The sequence below is a fragment of the Sus scrofa genome, chromosome 7 (assembly GCF_054392235.1).
Source record: "Sus scrofa isolate SSC_HxYL_T2T_F1_AM1 chromosome 7, Sscrofa_HxYL_maternal_Yorkshire_Landrace_v2.0, whole genome shotgun sequence".
Classification (NCBI taxonomy): domain Eukaryota; kingdom Metazoa; phylum Chordata; class Mammalia; order Artiodactyla; family Suidae; genus Sus; species Sus scrofa.
Window position 1 is genome coordinate 137,014,103 of NC_139389.1, and position 16,330 is coordinate 137,030,432.

The following is a 16,330-nucleotide window of genomic DNA, read 5'->3' on the forward strand; positions in this document are numbered from 1 at the left end:
ATCACTTATATGTGGAACCTGATACACACACAGATGAAACTGTCTAGAGAGGAACACCGAGTCACACGCACGGAGAGCAGACCTGGGGTTGCCAAGGTTCAGAGGGAGGGCGCGGGATGGCCTGGAAGTTTGGGTTAGTAGACGTCAAGGACCGCGTGAGAATGAATGAGCCGGGAGGTCCTGATGTCTTGCCCAGGGAAGAACATCCAGCCACTGTGTGAAAACACGATTGAAGAGCATATGAGAAACAGAAAATAGACAGTTTACAGCAGCCATTGATAGAACATGGACAATCAATGATACTATACAACTAAAGGAAAGAAGACATGCATCCTTTGAGTGCCCAGTGAGGGAAGACCCTGAGCAGAGGGTGGGTGTGGGCAGTATGGCGGAAGGAATCGGTGTGGCTTATAGAGGCCCCTAGGCCCGAATTCCCGAATCTGCTGACCCTCCAGATGGAGCAGGTGCACCTTCCCAGGGGAGGTCTGATTCTTCCTTCAGGGACACAGAGGAGGTCAGATGGTTCCTCTCTGTGTTGGGTTTCTCTTAGTAACTTTAACTCAGAGTAATCAACCTGCCATGGAGACACATATATGGGAGGCTCACGTGTTATGTTGTTTTTCTATCTGCACACACACATGTGGGGTAGGTCTAGGTGTACCTGCCTTTGAAGGAGGTAGAGCTACGCGCTGAAGCCTGCACGTGGAGTGCAGCAGAGCTGTGGAGCCTACATCAGGGAACAGAGAACTCTTGGTGTTAGGCGTGTGTTTATTGTTTATTTTACTTTAAAGCATAGTTGATTACAGTGTTGTGCCAACTTCTTCTCTGTCAAGCGATCCAGATATACTTATATTTACATTCTTTTCTCATATTCTCTTCTTCATATTTTTTCCCAAGAGATTGGATGTAGTTCCCACTGCTGTACATTGGTAATTAAGGCCTGTGCTTCCAAAACTGGACCTGCTCCCCACCCCTCACAGGAATTCCTGGAGAGAGTTGGCAATGGCTAGTGAGGTTGCAGTGATTGCTTCCTGGAATGAGAGCAGGGGTGTATCTCTTGCTGCCTAGTGCTCACCTCGGACTGTGTGGTGAAGGCGGGATCCTGCCCATTGGTTTACAGCACTTGCAGAAAATCCACATGTTATCATCTGCCTGAGTGTAAACGTTCCCGACCAATTATCTACGTGTTGATTGAGATAATTTTCATGGTTCCTATTTGTCACCATGTCACCCACAGAGCAGAACAGGATGCAGGCTTCACCTCCGTCGAAGGAGAGTGTATTGGACCTGGAAGCAAGAGCCGAGAAAGGACACTCCACCCACGTCCTCTCTACCTGGCATCATTCCTGGGGGCCCGTGAGGGTCCTGGTGTGATACCCTGCTTTTAGGCTCTGCATGCATCAGAATTACAGGAAAGCAAGGAGCCACGACCCTGGCAGTGTCTGCCAACCTAACAGCAAGCAAGGACTGAGATTCCAAAGGAGGAAGCAAGTCTATGATTCCCTCTGCTTAAAGCCAGTGTGGTATGTCTGAACCTGCTCGATTTTTTTCAATATTTGGACGAGAACAATCAGGTATTGAAATTGTAAATTACTCTCTGTCAACTGTGCATGACATGAAACTTTCTCTTCCTGTCTCAGAGGGCCTTTGTGTTGCAGAGCCTGTAGTGTAAGCACAGAATCATGTGTCCAAAGAGGATCCCCAGGGAGATGCTACATGGAGAGGCAGCCCCAGACCCTGGCAGGAAACCAGCCTTCCAACTCCCTCTGCACCTGCACCTGGGCAGGAAACATACACATAGTGGTTGTGGGTCCTGAGTGCCCCCTGCAGCCCAGACCCTGTGTAATTGCAAGGAGGTTTTTGTCTGGGCTCAGACTGCTTTCCCCTCACTGTGCCTCTTGCACAGTAATAGCGGGCCGTGTCTTCGGTTCTCAGGCTGTTCATTTGCAGATAGGCCGTGTTCTGGGAGTTGTCTCTGGAGATGGTGAATCGGCCCTTCACAGAGTCTGCGTAGTAGGTGCTACTACCACTACTATAAATACCTGCCAGCCACTCCAGCCCCTTCCCTGGAGCCTGGCGGACCCAGCTGATTTCATAACTACTGAAGGTGAATCCAGAGCCGACACAGGAGAGTCTCAGAGACCCCCCAGGCTGCACCAGGCCTCCTCCAGACTCCACCAGCTTCTCCTCACCCTGGACACCTGCAAACACAAAGACATCCTGGTCAGAAAACTGTCACACGCACACTGAGGTGCCCTCCAATCCTCTTTTTTCTTCCCCCAGGATTTACCTTGTAAGAGAGCAAACAAGACCACCCAGTTCAGCCGAAACTCCATGGCGGGTGGTCTGTGTTCTTTCCGGATCACAGAACGGGATCCTGGGGCTGGGCTCCTTGCCAGAGCTGCAGGGTCCTGGCAGGGCTGGTTTTATCTGCTGAGGGAGGAACCTATTTGCATGGCCTCCTAGTATATAAGCGGTTATGGCATCGCATGGCCTCAAAGTGGCAGGTGCCCAAGGCAGGCATGAGGGTCCTGATGCTGGTCGGTTGGATGGCCTCTACGAAGATGTCTCTTCATTGCATCAGTTTCGTCACGGTAGACACCTGTCACTCGTGCGCCATTCTGATTTCTACCGTGGCACACAAAGCGCTGACGGAGAAGTCATTGTTTTCCCCACATTCAGGAAAGAAACTCACCCAGGGGCATAGCCTACTGTGGCGTCTCCAAGGACACACACGTGCTGGGACTCCCTCCTTGTGTCTGCACTTGTGCTCCTCCTGCTGGACCCACCTGTACCCTGAAGCAACTGCAGGACAGAGTGGACACACTTGCCGGGGGGCAGATCCCCTTCCATCTAAAGCACACGATGGTATTGTTCCCCCGTCATATTTACCTTGGGATGTATCGTTAGGGTTCATGGGAATTTCTCATATATCTCTAGTGTCTATTTTGGATTTATGGGTTTCCTTTATACAGATGCTCTGGCATGGGTCCTCTGGAGTATTCGGCAGTTCTGTGCTTCATTCTTAAGTAACCTCCCTACTGTTCTCCATAGTGGTTGCATGTTCCCAAATGCCTATACTGACGCAAAATATCATTCCTGTAAAAATGGGTAAAACTTGTGTGCCTGGAAAGTTAAATACATACTTCTAAAAATCCAGTGTTCAATCAGGATATCAAAAGGAAAATAAACTACCTCAACGAAAATGGCAATGAAAACACAGCCTTTCCAAATCTATGGAATGCCTCCAAAGGAGTTATTACAGGGACGTTGATGGCTATGCAGCCTAAGCTATCACCTAAAGGAATTAGGGAAAAGGAAAAAAAAAATCCGTGGAACGTTAGCAGAAGGATGGTCATCATATGGACCTGAGAAGAATTCTATGAAACAGACTTTAAAAAATAGACAAAAACGGATTCTCATATATATATATATATATATATATATAAATATATATATATATATATATTTATATATATAAATGGGTCACTTGCTGTACAACTGAAATTAACAGAATATTTTATAGCAACTATAATAAATTATGTTAAAAGAAGAAACAGAATCAGACCAGGACATGGTACTTTGAAAGGGTAAATCAAATTGCCAAGCATCAGGACAGAATTATCAACAAGATCTGAGAGAGAAACTATATACACAAAAGAAGAAATGAGAAAGGAAATACCTTTTTTTTTTTAATTTGCACTTTTTTTAAATAATTTTTTTTTAATTTTCCCACTGTACAGCAAGGGGGTCAGGGGAGAAAGGAAAAATCTTAATGGATGCTGCAGAAACACCAAAAATCCCACGAGAACACCATGAACAATGACAGGCCCATAAATTTGACATCCGAGACGAAATGGACAAGTTTCTAGGAACTTACAGCCCAGCCAAACTGACTTAAGGAGAAATACATACTTTGACCAGAACTATCACCAGAAATGGAAGTGCATATGCAATGAAATCACTCCCGACAAATATTCTCAACAAAGTTTAGCCAAACAAACCCAACAATACATAAGACAAAAGCAGACTCCATGGCCAAATGGGCCTCATATCAAGTTTGCGAGGATCTTCAACATACGCAAATCAACCTATGTTCTACCCACATTAAGAGAAGTGCCAAACCACATGATCACCTCAATAGATGCAGAAAGGGCATTAGACAAAGTCCAACATCCATTCATGATGAAAGCTCTCACCAAAGTGGGTATAGAGGGAATATTCCTTCGCATAATCGAAACCCTTTATGACAACCCACAGCCAGGACCACCCTCAATGGAGCAAAGCTGAAAGCCTTCCTGCTAAAATCTGGAACAAGACAGGGATGTTCTTGTCACTCAACACAGCCCTGGCGGTCCTGCCACAGCAATCAAACAAGCAAACGAAATAAAAGGCGTCCGCATAGGAGGAGGAGGAGAGATGAAACCGCCACTGCATGCAGATGGCATGCATATAGGTATATGTATGGAAAACCCTAAGGCCTCAGCCAAAAAATTACTAGAACTGATCACCAAATTCAGCAAGTAGCAGGATGCAAGATTCACATTCAGAAATCAGTCACATTTCTGTCTACGCACAATGAAACTTTAGAGAAGGAATGTGAAGACACAATACCTTTTACAATTGCACCCCCAAAATGCAAACACCTGGGAATACACCTGACCAAGGGGGCAGAGGACCTGTATGCCGAGAGCTATAAAACATTCATCAAGAAAGGAAAGAAGACGGAAAGAAAGGGAAAGATAGTCCATGCTCCTGGGTTGGAAAAATTAATGCTGTGAAAATGGCCATACCTCCCAAAGCGATCTGCAGGTTCAACACAATCCCTATCTAATTACCCATGACATTTTTCACAGAAGTGCAACAAACTATCCAAACATTTCTATGGAGCCACCAAAGACCCAGAATTGCCAAGGCAATCCTGAGGAACACAAACCAAGCAGGAGGCATCACTCTCCCAGACTTCAGGCAATATCACAAAGCCTCAGTCATCAGGACCGTGTGGTACTGGTACCAAAACCGACAGACAGACCACGGGATCAGAAGAGAGAACCCGGAAGCAAGCCCCGACACCTATGGTCACTTAATCTTTGCCAAAGGAGGCAAGGACAGAAAAATGGGAAAAGACTGTCTTTTCAGCAAGAAGTGCTGGGAAGCCTGGGCAGCTGCATGGAAAGCAGAACACCCCTGCACACCATGCACAGATATAAACTCAACGTGGCTGAGAGACTTCGGTGTGAGACAAGACACCATCAAAGTCCTGGAAGGGAACACAGGCAGAACATTCTCTGACATCAACCTTACCAAGGTTTTCTCAGGTCAGTCTCCCAAAGCAACAGAAATAAGAGCAAAAATAAAGCGATGGGACCTCATCAAACTGACAAGCTTTTGCTCAGCAAAGAAAAGGAGAAAGAAAAACCAAGAGACAGCTTACAGAATGGGAGAAAGTAGTTTCAAATGATGCAACTGACAAGGGCTTAATCTCTAAAATATACACACAGCTTATGCAGCTCAACAGCCAAAAAGCCAGCAACCCAATGGAAAAATGGGCAAAAGACCTGAATAGACATTTCTCCAAGGAAGATACACAGATGGCCAACAAGCTCATGAAACAATGCTGACCATCCCTGATTATTAGCGAAATGCAAATCAGAATTACCCTGAGATACCACCTCACACCAGCCAGAAAGGCCATCGTTAACACGTCCACACATAACAAGTGCTGGAGGGGGCGTGGAGAAAAGGGAACCCTCCTGCACTGTTGGTGGGAACGTAAGCTGGTACAACCACTATGGAGAACAGTGTGGCGATACCTTAGAAAACTATACATAGAACTTCCATATGACCCCGCAATCCCACTCTTGGGCATATATCCGGACAAAACTTTCCTTGAAAAAGACACACACACCCACATGTTCATTGCAGCACTATTCACAACGGCCAAGACGTGGAAGCAACCCAAATGTCCATCAACAGACAATTGGATCAGGAAGATGTGGTATATACCCACAATGGAATACGACTCAGCCATAAAAAAGAACAGAACCATGCCATTTGCAGCCGCATGGATGGAATTGGAGACCCTCATCCTGAGTGAAGTAAGTGAGACAGAGAAAGACCAGTACCATATGATGTCGCTTATATCTGGAATCTAGCAGACAGAATGAACGATCCGCTCCACAGAAAAGAAAATCATGGACTTGGAGAAGAGACTTGCGTTTGCCAAGAGGGAGTGGGAGGGTTTGAGAGCTTGGGGTTAATAGATGCAGACTATTGCCTTTGGAATGGAGTAGCAATGAGATCCTGCTGTGTCACATTGGACACTGTGTCTAGTCACAAGATGGAGCAAGAGAATGTGAGAAAAAAAGAATGTATCCATGTATGCGTAGCTGGGTCACCATGCTGTATGACAGAGGAAAAAATAATGCATTGGGAAATAAAAACTAAATGGAACTAAACTAAAGTAATTATTTCTACTATAAAAAGGAATTGGTTTGCTGACAGAGGCCTCTAGGCCGGAATTCCCGAATCTGTTGACCCTCCAGATGCAGCAGGTGCACCTGCCCAGGGGAGGTTTGATTCTTCCTTCAGGGACACAGAGGGGTCAGAAGGACGCTCTGCGTTGGATGCTCTTTAAGTTACTTTAACTCAGAGGAATCAACGCGCCATGGAGACACATATATGGGAGGCTCACGTGTTATGTTGTTTTTCTCTCTGCACACAGACATGTGGCGTAGGTCTAGGTGTACCTGCCCTTGAAGGAGGTAGCTCTATGCTCTGCAGCCTGCACGTGGAATGCAGCAGAGCTGTGGAGGCTACGTCAGGGAACAGAGAACTCTTGCTGTTTTGCTTGTCTTTATAGTTTGTTTTACATTAAAGCATAGTTGATTTACAGTGTTGTGCCAACTTCTTCTGTGTAGAGCAATCCAGATATACTTATATGTACATTCTTCTTCCATATTCTCTTCTTCATAATTTATCCCAAGAGATTGGATGTAGTTCCCAAGTCTATACTTTGCTAACAGGGCCTGTGGTTTCTTTCCCTTCCTTTTTTTCCCTTTTTTTTGTCTGTTTGCCATTTCGTGGGCCATTCTTGTGGCATATGGGGGTTCCCAGGCTAGGGGTCTAATCAGAGCTGTAGCCGCCGGCCTCCACCAGAGCCAGAGCAACGCAGGATGGGAGCCACGTCTGTGACCTATACCACAGCGCACAGCAACTCCGGACCCTTAACACAATGAGGAAGGCCAGGGATCGAACCCGCAACCTCATGGTTGCTAGTCAGATTTGTTAATCACTGTACCATGACGGGAACTCCCAGGCTTGAGCTTTCAAAACTGGACCTACTCCCCACCCCTCACAGGAATTCCTGGAGAGAGTTGGCAATGGCTAGTGAGGTTGCAGTGATGGCTTCCTGGAATGAGAGAGCAGGGGTGTATCTCTTGCTGCCTAGTGCTCACCTCGGACTGTGTGGTGAAGGCGGGATCCTGCCCATTGGTTTACAGCACTTGCAGAAAATCCACATGTTATTATCTGCCTGAGTGTAAACGTTCCCGACCAATTATCTACGTGTTGATTGAGATAATTTTCATGGTGCCTATTTGTCACCATGTCACCCACAGAGCAGAACAGGATGCAGGCTTCACCTCCGTCGAAGGAGAGTGTATTGGACCTGGAAGCAAGAGCCGAGAAAGGACACTCCACCCAGGTTCCCTCTACCTGGCATCATTCCTGGGGGCCCGTGAGGGTCCTGGTGTGATGCCCTGCTTTTAGGCTCTGCATGCATCAGAATTACAGGAAAGCAAGGAGCCACGACCCTGGCAGTGTCTGCCAACCTAACAGCAAGCAAGGACTGAGATTCCAAAGGAGGAAGCAAGTCTATGATTCCCTCTGCTTAAAGCCAGTGTGGTATGTCTGAACCTGCTCGATTTTTTCAATATTTGGACGAGAACAATCAGGAATTGAAATCGTAAATTACTCTCTGTCTATTGTGCATGACACAATAGTGTTTCTTCCTGTCTCAGAGGGCCTTTGTGTTGCAGAGCCTGTAGTGTAAGCACAGAATCATGTGTCCAAAGAGGATCCCCAGGGAGATGCTACATGAAGAGGCAGCCCCAGACCCTGGCAGGAAACCAGCCCTTCACCTCCCTCTGCACCTGCTCCTGGGCATGAAACACACACACAGTGATTGTAGGTTCTGTGCGCCCCCTGCAGCCCAGACCCTGTGTCCCTGAAGGGAGGTTTGTGTCTCGGCTGACATGCCTTCCCCTCACTGTGCCTCTTGCACAGTAATAGCGGGCCGTGTCTTCGGTTCTCAGGCTGTTCATTTGCAGATAGGCCGTGTTCTGGGAGTTGTCTCTGGAGATGGTGAATCGGCCCTTCACAGAGTCTGCGTAGTAGGTGCTACCACTATAACTACCACTACCAATAGATGCCAGCGACTCCAGCCCCTTCCCTGGAGCCTGGCGACCCAGCCTATGGGATAACTACTGAAGGTGAATCCAGAGCCGACACAGGAGAGTCTCAGAGACCCCCCAGGCTGCACCAGGCCTCCTCCAGACTCCACCAGCTTCTCCTCACCCTGGACACCTGCAAACACAAAACATCCTGGTCAGAAAACTGTCACACGCACACTGAGGTGCCCTCCAATCCTCTTTTTACTCCCCCTCCAGGATTTACCTTGTAAGAGAGCAAACAAGACCACCTAGTTCAGCCAAAACTCCAAGGCGGGTGGTCTGTGTTCTTTCCGGATCACAGAACGGGATCCTGGGGCTGGGCTCCTTGCCAGAGCTGCAGGGTCATGGCAGGGCTGGTTTTATCTGCTGAGGGAGGAACCTATTTGCATGGCCTCCTAGTATATAAGCAGTTATTTCATCGAATGACCCCGAAAAGGCCCTTCCCAAGAGAAGGTGTGCGTGTCTTGCCGTTGGTTGTGCTGAGAGCCTTTAGGGAAATATGTTTTCGTTATGTCACTTTCTTCACAGGAAGCACATATGCACATGTGCTATGCTGATTGCACACTTGCACAGGCCCCTCTGGTGTAGAAGTCGTTGTGTTCCTCTTACTCGAGGGGTTAACTTCAACTGGGCACGTAGAGGGTGTGCGGAGGGTCCGGGGACACACACGTGCTGGGAGTCCCTCCTCGGGTCGGCACTCGAGGTCTTCCTGCTGAACACTCCGCTGCCCTGGGCAGTTCCAGGACAGAGTGGGCATGCCTGGAGGGGCGGGCAGACCCCTCCCTGAGGAGAACATGATGACATTGTTCTGTGGTAGTGTTTTCCTGGGAATTTATCATCAGGATTCGTGGGAAAATCACAACGGTCTCTAAAGTGGGTTGTGTTGTGGAGTTTTTGCTTTGAGGGCCACACGCGTGGCCTATGGAGGTTCCCAGGCTAGGGCGTCAAGTCAGAGCTACAACTGCCGGCCTTTGCCACAGTCACAGCAAAGCAGGATCCGATCGATTCTGCGACGTACACCACAGGTCATGGCATGCCAGATCCTTAACCCACTGCGTGAGGCCAGGGATCGAACCGGCAACCTCGTGGCTCCTAGACAGATTCGTTTCCACTGCGCCAAGATGGGAACTCCTATACATTTCCAGTTTAATCCACAGGAGAGGACCGTTGCAAGACAACCTACTTGTGCCATTTTGGTTTTTAATCTCAGTACTTGGTACCCCCAGACCTGCTGCGGTACCCGCATTCTAAGTGTTCTTCACGCCCATCTCTGGACCCTGGAGAGGCCCTTGGTGGTCGTGATTTGTGTCCCTTAGGTGACGACCGAATCGGACCCTGACGGCTTCTGCCGCCATCTTCACAGAAAGCAAAAACGGTCTTCAGAATGTGTGCAGACGCTGCATTGACGCGTCGCAATAGGCCTGCCGTGTGAATCAGAAAACCTGGACTGAGAAGGCTCACGACTGAAAGCGACCTAAAGGATGTCACTGGACAGGATTGTAACCAGGCGTGTGGATGGTGGTCGGTGTCGCCATGGGACTACCTCTCAGGCGCTGTCCTGACGGAGGCACCGTCACGTGGAGAAGCTCAGCATGGAGTGACGGCCAGGCTTGGTTTCGTTGCTCTCAGAAATAGTAGGTTCTTGTGTTTAAATCATTTATTTACCACAGGGGCGTTTAAAGTTTATTCATACGGATCATCTTGTTCAGATTTCAAAGGACATGGGGATTCGCGAAGTGGGTTTTTACCTTGCCTCTTCCGAAGCGTTTACACCCTTTCGAGGGTGTGGATAAATTAATACGCAAGTCATTTGGGGTCTATAAGGTAAGTACAGATGTTCCTTTGCAGCAAATTCGATTTATGTCTAAATTATCGTAACTGGCCTACCTAATTTGTGGGAAGAGTTCCAGTGGAGCAGAGCTGCGAGTACGAATGGTATCCCAAATGCATGTGCTGACACCAATCTACAGATTTCTCCCAAAGGCACAGGTGAGTTCTCATCAGTCGTGTTCCCCAGCATTTGTTTAGGAGGTTCTGCTTCCTAAATCTATACACATATTAGACTTCTAATCTTTGGCAATATGAGATACAAAGAAATTGGTTTTCTGTGCTGTGATTCAACAGCTGGACTCTGAGAGTCCAACATCAAGATTCTGGGAGGTGTGGTTCCTGGAGCAGAACAGCTTCCTGATGGGCAGTTTTCCCCTGTAACCTCCTCTGCTTGGGGGGAGGGGCAGGGGGCTTTGACAAGAGCTGAGTTCCCACTAAGGGGGGCCCCACCCCAACAGCCTAAGCCCTCCCCAAAGCCCCACCTTTGAAGTTCAGCATGTTGGGCACTGGGTTTCGACGTGTGTATTTTGGGAAAACAACCCTTAAACTGATCACAGGAACCAAGGAGTCACGTCATAATTCTACACAGTTGGAGGCTCCCCCTGGGGCGTCCCCTAAACTGAGGATACTCGTGGATACCCCAGAAGCTCTGATCCTTGAAAGGAAAGTGCTGATGTGAGACCTTCAGAACCAGCCAATGACACTGGAGTGTGGCCCCTGAGCAGCCAAACTTTTGACATGGAATCTACATCCTACAATTTTTATGTCACTGTCAGAGTTATTATCATATACATTAAAGAATCGATAAATATTCCTAAGGCCACAGGTGTCTTTCAATCCATAATGGCCACTCACCCCTCTTTGAATTCATTGTGTGCAGGTCCTTATGCAGAACAAATGGTCACCTTCTTTCACATTTGGCACCTGATGGGTTCTGGCTCGTTCCTTCCTCGCCCTGTGCTGTTCCCAGCAGGCAAATCGGAGAAGAACGCCCGAGGTCCTCACCCATTGTGCGGCTGGGAGACGGATCCACATGAGCTGTTCCGGGAGCAGGACCCTCGCCCTCCTCCACCCTGAAGCACAGTGAGCACCCTGATCCAGGGTCCATTCCTGTGCCTGTCCAGCCTCACAGTGTGCTGGATGGGCCTTCCCTGCTCCAAACAGCCCCTGAGAAACTTTGGCTACACGCCGTGGCTCTTGAATTTCTACACCCCGCTGCGTGGGGAGTCCCTGTGCCCTTGCACAGAGGAAACTAGCATGGAGGCTGTGAGAGAGGGTCTGGTGAATCAGGGCCACCAAGGGGAGTTGAGTTCCTTGCTTTGGGATCAAGTGCCCGCTGATGTTGGATGTCCAGCAAGTACTGTCTGCTGCTCCTGCCGAGCAGCATGGCTGAGTCCAACCGAGCCTCTTCTGTAGCTTCATCTGACTGATAGGAGCGATTGTCACTACGACGAAGAGGAGGGGGAAAGAAACACGTCACGCCCCCTACCTTTCAAGCGTGGGAGCATATTCCCCCCCTTCCAACAGTCCTTTCTCCGTCAGAGCCTGGAGTCCACAGGGTTCCCTTGGGGAGATGCCGCATGGAGAGGAAGCCCCAGATCCTGGCGGGAATCCCGCCCTTCACCTGCCTCTGCACCTGCTCCTGGGCTGAAACACACATTGTGGGTCCTGAGCGCCCCCTGCAGCCCAGACCCTGTGTCCCTGCAGGGAGGTTTTTGCCTGGGCTCAAACTCCCTGCCCCTCAGTGTCACTGGAAAAGCCACACGAGGCTGAGTCCTTGACTCCCAGAAGTTCAGTTGCAGGTCCAGCATGTTCTTGGAGTCGTCTCTGCAGAAGGTGAACCGGCCCTTCACAGAGTCTGCATCGTGTGTGTGACCATGATTACAGGTCCATGAGACCTACTGCAGTCCCTTCCCTGGAGCCTGGAGGACCCCGCTCAGGTAGGAGCTACTGAAGCTGCATCCACAAGCTGCACAGGAGAGTCCCAGAGGCCCCCCAGGCCTCCCCCAGACTCCACCAGCTGCACCTCACGCTGGGTCCCTGTAAACACAAAGGCAGCCTGGTCAGGAACCTCTCGCACACCCACCGATGGCCGCTCACATTTCAGCATCTCCTGATCTCCAGAAATTTCCGTGTGGTCCATCCGCCAAACCGCCCAGCTGAGCCCAGACTCCATGGTGGGGGTTCTGTGTTCAGGCCTGATCACACAGTGGGAGCAGCTGGGCCTGCTGGGGCAGGGGCTCCTCTGCCAGGGCTGTGGGATCAGGGCAGGCTTGTTTTCCTCAGCAGAGGTGTGCCCCCTTTCTGTTGACCTCTTAGTATGTAAGATCTACTAAGAACGAAAGTATGTATGATGTACTCCGGGTTCAGAAAGACCAGTGAATGCCATTTGCTGCAGCACTGATGCACCTGGAGGGTCTCCTGCTAAGGGACGTGAGTCACAGAGAGAACGACACACACCATATACCTCTCATTTGTGGAGTCTGATACATTCACAGATGAGACCATGTAGGGAGGAGAAACAGGCTCACGCACGCGGAGAGCAGCCCTGTGGTTGGCAAGGCGGGAGGGAGGGCGTGGGACGGACTGGAAGTTTGGGGTTAGTGGGTGTAAACAGTGACCTTGAGATGAATAAGCCGTGAGGTCCTGATGTGCTGCACAGGGAAGCACATGCAGCCAGTGTGTGAAAACACGATTGAAGAGCATATGAGAATCCGAAAAAGGTATGTATACATGTAATGCCAGTTTGGTGCAGAGCAGCATTGAGAGAACATGGACAATCAATGATATCATAAAACTAAAGAAAAGAAGACATGCATCCTTTGAGTGCCCAGTGAGGGAAGACCCTGAGCATGGCGTGGGTGGGGGCAGTACGGCGGAAGGAATCGGTGTTGCTTACAGAGGTCTCTAGGCCCGAATTCCCGAATCTGCTGACCCTCCAGATGGAGCAGGTGCACCTTCCCAGGGGAGGTCTGATTCTTCCTTCAGGGACACAGAGGAGGTCAGGTGGTTCCTCTCTGCGTTGGTTTTCTCTCATTCACTTTAACTCAGAATAATCAAACTGCAATGGAACACATATATGGTTGGCTCACGTGTTATGTTGTTTTTCTATCTGCACACACACATGTGGGGTAGGTCTAGGTGTACCTGCCTTTGAAGGAGGTAGAGCTAAGCCCTGCAGCCTGCACATGGAATGCAGCAGAGCTGTGGAGCCTACATCAGGGAACAGAGAACTCTTGCTGTTAGGCTTGTCTTTTTAGTTATATTACTCTAAAGCAGAGTTGTTTTACAGTGTTGTGCCTTTTCTGCGGTAAAGTGATCCTTTGTACTTATATGTACATTCTTTTTCTCACATTATCTTCTTCATATTTATACCAAGAAATTGGATGTAGCTCCCAAGCCTATACATTGATAACAGGGCCTGTGCTTCCAAAACTGGACCTGCTCCCCACACCTCACAGGAATTCCTGGGGAGAGTTGGCAATGGCTAGTGAGGTTGCAGTGACTGCTTCCTGGAATGAGAGCAGGGGTGTTTCTCTTGCTGCCCAGTGCTCACCTCGGACTGTGTGGTGAAGGCGGGATCCTGCCCATTGGTTTACAGCACTTGCAGAAAATCCACATGTTATTATCTGCCTGAGTGTAAACGTTCCCGACCAATTATCTACGTGTTGATTGAGATAATTTTCATGGTGCCTATTTGTCACCATGTCACCTACAGAGCAGAACAGGATGCAGGCTTCACCTCCGTCGAAGGAGAGTGTATTGGACCTGGAAGCAAGAGCCCAGAAAGGACAGTCCACCCACGTCCTCTCTACCTGGCATCATTCCTGGGGGCCCGTGAGGGTCCTGGTGTGATGCCCTGCTTTTAGGCTCTGCATGCATCAGAATTACAGGAAAGCAAGGAGCCACGACCCTGGCAGTGTCTGCCAACCTAACAGCAAGCAAGGACTGAGATTCCAAAGGAGGAAGCAAGTCTATGATTCCCTCTGCTTAAAGCCAGTGTGGTATGTCTGAACCTGCTCGATTTTTTCAATATTTGGACGAGAACAATCAGGAATTGAAATCGTAAATTACTCTCTGTCTATTGTGCATGACACAATAGTGTTTCTTCCTGTCTCAGAGGGCCTTTGTGTTGCAGAGCCTGTAGTGTAAGCACAGAATCATGTGTCCAAAGAGGATCCCCAGGGAGATGCTACATGGAGAGGCAGCCCCAGACCCTGGCAGGAAACCAGCCTTCCAACTCCCTCTGCACCTGCTCCTGGGCAGGAAACACACACATAGTGATTGTGGGTCTTGAGCCACCCTTGCAGCCCAGACCCTGTGTCCCTGCAGGGAGGTTTTTGTCTGGGCTCAGACTCCCTTCCCCTCACTGTGCCTGTTGCACAGTAATAGCGGGCCGTGTCTTCGGTTCTCAGGCTGTTCATTTGCAGATAGGCCGTGTTCTGGGAGTTGTCGCTGGAGATGGTGAATCGGCCCTTCACAGAGTCTGCGTAGTAGGTGCTACCACTATAACTACCACAACCAATAGCTGCCAGCCACTCCAGCCCCTTCCCTGGAGCCTGGCGGACCCAGCTGATTTCATAACTACTGAAGGTGAATCCAGAGCCGACACAGGAGAGTCTCAGAGACCCCCCAGGCTGCACCAGGCCTCCTCCAGACTCCACCAGCTTCTCCTCACCCTGGACACCTGCAAACACAAAACATCCTGGTCAGAAAACTGTCACACGCACACTGAGGTGCCCTCCAATCCTCTTTTCTCCCCCCCAAGGATTTACCTTGTAAGAGAGCAAACAAGAGCACCCAGTTCAGCCGAAACTCCATGGCGGGTGGTCTGTGTTCTTCCCGGATCACAGAACGGGATCCTGGGGCTGGGCTCCTTGCCAGAGCTGCAGGGTGATGGCAGGGCTGGTTTTATCTGCTGAGGGAGGAACCTATTTGCATGGCCTCCTAGTATATTAGCGGTTATGGCATCGCATGCCTCAAAGTGGCAGGTGCCCAAGGCAGGCATGAGGGTCCTGATGCTGGTCGGTTGGATGGCCTCTACGAAGATGTCTCTTCATTGCATCAGTTTCGTCACGGTAGACACCTGTCACTCGTGGGCCATTCTGATTTCTACCGTGGCACACAAAGCGCTGACGGAGAAGTCATTGTTTTCCCCACATGCAGAATAGAACCTCACCCAGGGGCGTAGCGTTCTGTGGCTTCTCCAAGGACACACACATGCTGGGAGTCCCTCCTTGTGTCTGCACTTGTGCTCCTCCTGCTGGACCCACCTGTACCCTGAAGCAACTGCAGGACAGAGTGGACACACCTGCAGGGGGGCAGATCCCCTTCCATCTAAAGCACACGATGGTATTGTTCCCCCGTCGTATTTACCTTGGGATGTATCGTTAGGGTTCATGGGAGTTTCTCATATATCTCTAGTGTCTATTTTGGATTTATGGTTTCATTTATACAGATGCTCTGGCATGGGTCCTCTGGAGTATTCGGCAGTTCTGTGCTTCATTTTTAAGTAACCTCCCTACTGTTCTCCACAGTGGTTGCATGTACCTAAATTCCCATATCGAAGCAATGGAATCATTTTTTGAAAAAATGGATATAACCTGTGTTCATGGAATGATAAATGCATGCTTCTAACAATATGGTGTTCAGTCAGGAAATGAAAAGGAAAATCAAAGCACCTCAAGGAAAATGGCAATGAAAACACAGCCATTGCAAATCTATGGGATGCCTCCAAAGAGTTATTACGGGACGTTGAGGGCTATGCAGCCTAAGCTATCACCTAAAGTGCTTAGGAAAAAAAAAAAAAACCCTGGAAAGTCAACAGAAGGATGGTCATCATATGGAGCCGAGAAAAAAATCAATGAAATAGCACTTACAAAATTAGACAAAAACGGATTCTTATATATATATAACTGGGTCCCTTGCTATATGGCAGATATTAACAGAACATTGTATAGCAACTATAATAAATCATGTTAAAAATAGAAGAAACACAATCAGACCAGGAGATGGTACTTTGAAAGCGTAAATCAAATTGCCAAGCA

General features: G+C 49.0%; 1 long non-coding RNA gene and 1 gene segment (V, D, J or C); both read right to left on the minus strand.

Moving 5' to 3' along the window:
• Nucleotides 1–8,276: 8,276 nt before the first annotated feature.
• Nucleotides 8,277–8,789, minus strand: LOC110258824 (uncharacterized). The gene is made up of 2 exons (XR_014809385.1): nucleotides 8,677–8,789; nucleotides 8,277–8,586 (listed from the first exon to the last, which is right to left on the minus strand). It is a non-coding gene; the product is annotated as an uncharacterized LOC110258824 (long non-coding RNA).
• Nucleotides 8,790–12,219: 3,430 nt separating this feature from the next.
• On the minus strand, nucleotides 12,220–15,171 carry LOC110258666 (immunoglobulin heavy variable 3-23-like). The segment is given in 4 exon segments: nucleotides 12,220–12,323; nucleotides 12,384–12,481; nucleotides 14,640–14,970; nucleotides 15,059–15,171. Coding segments are annotated over 4 exon segments (579 nt in total).
• Nucleotides 15,172–16,330: the final 1,159 nt, after the last annotated feature.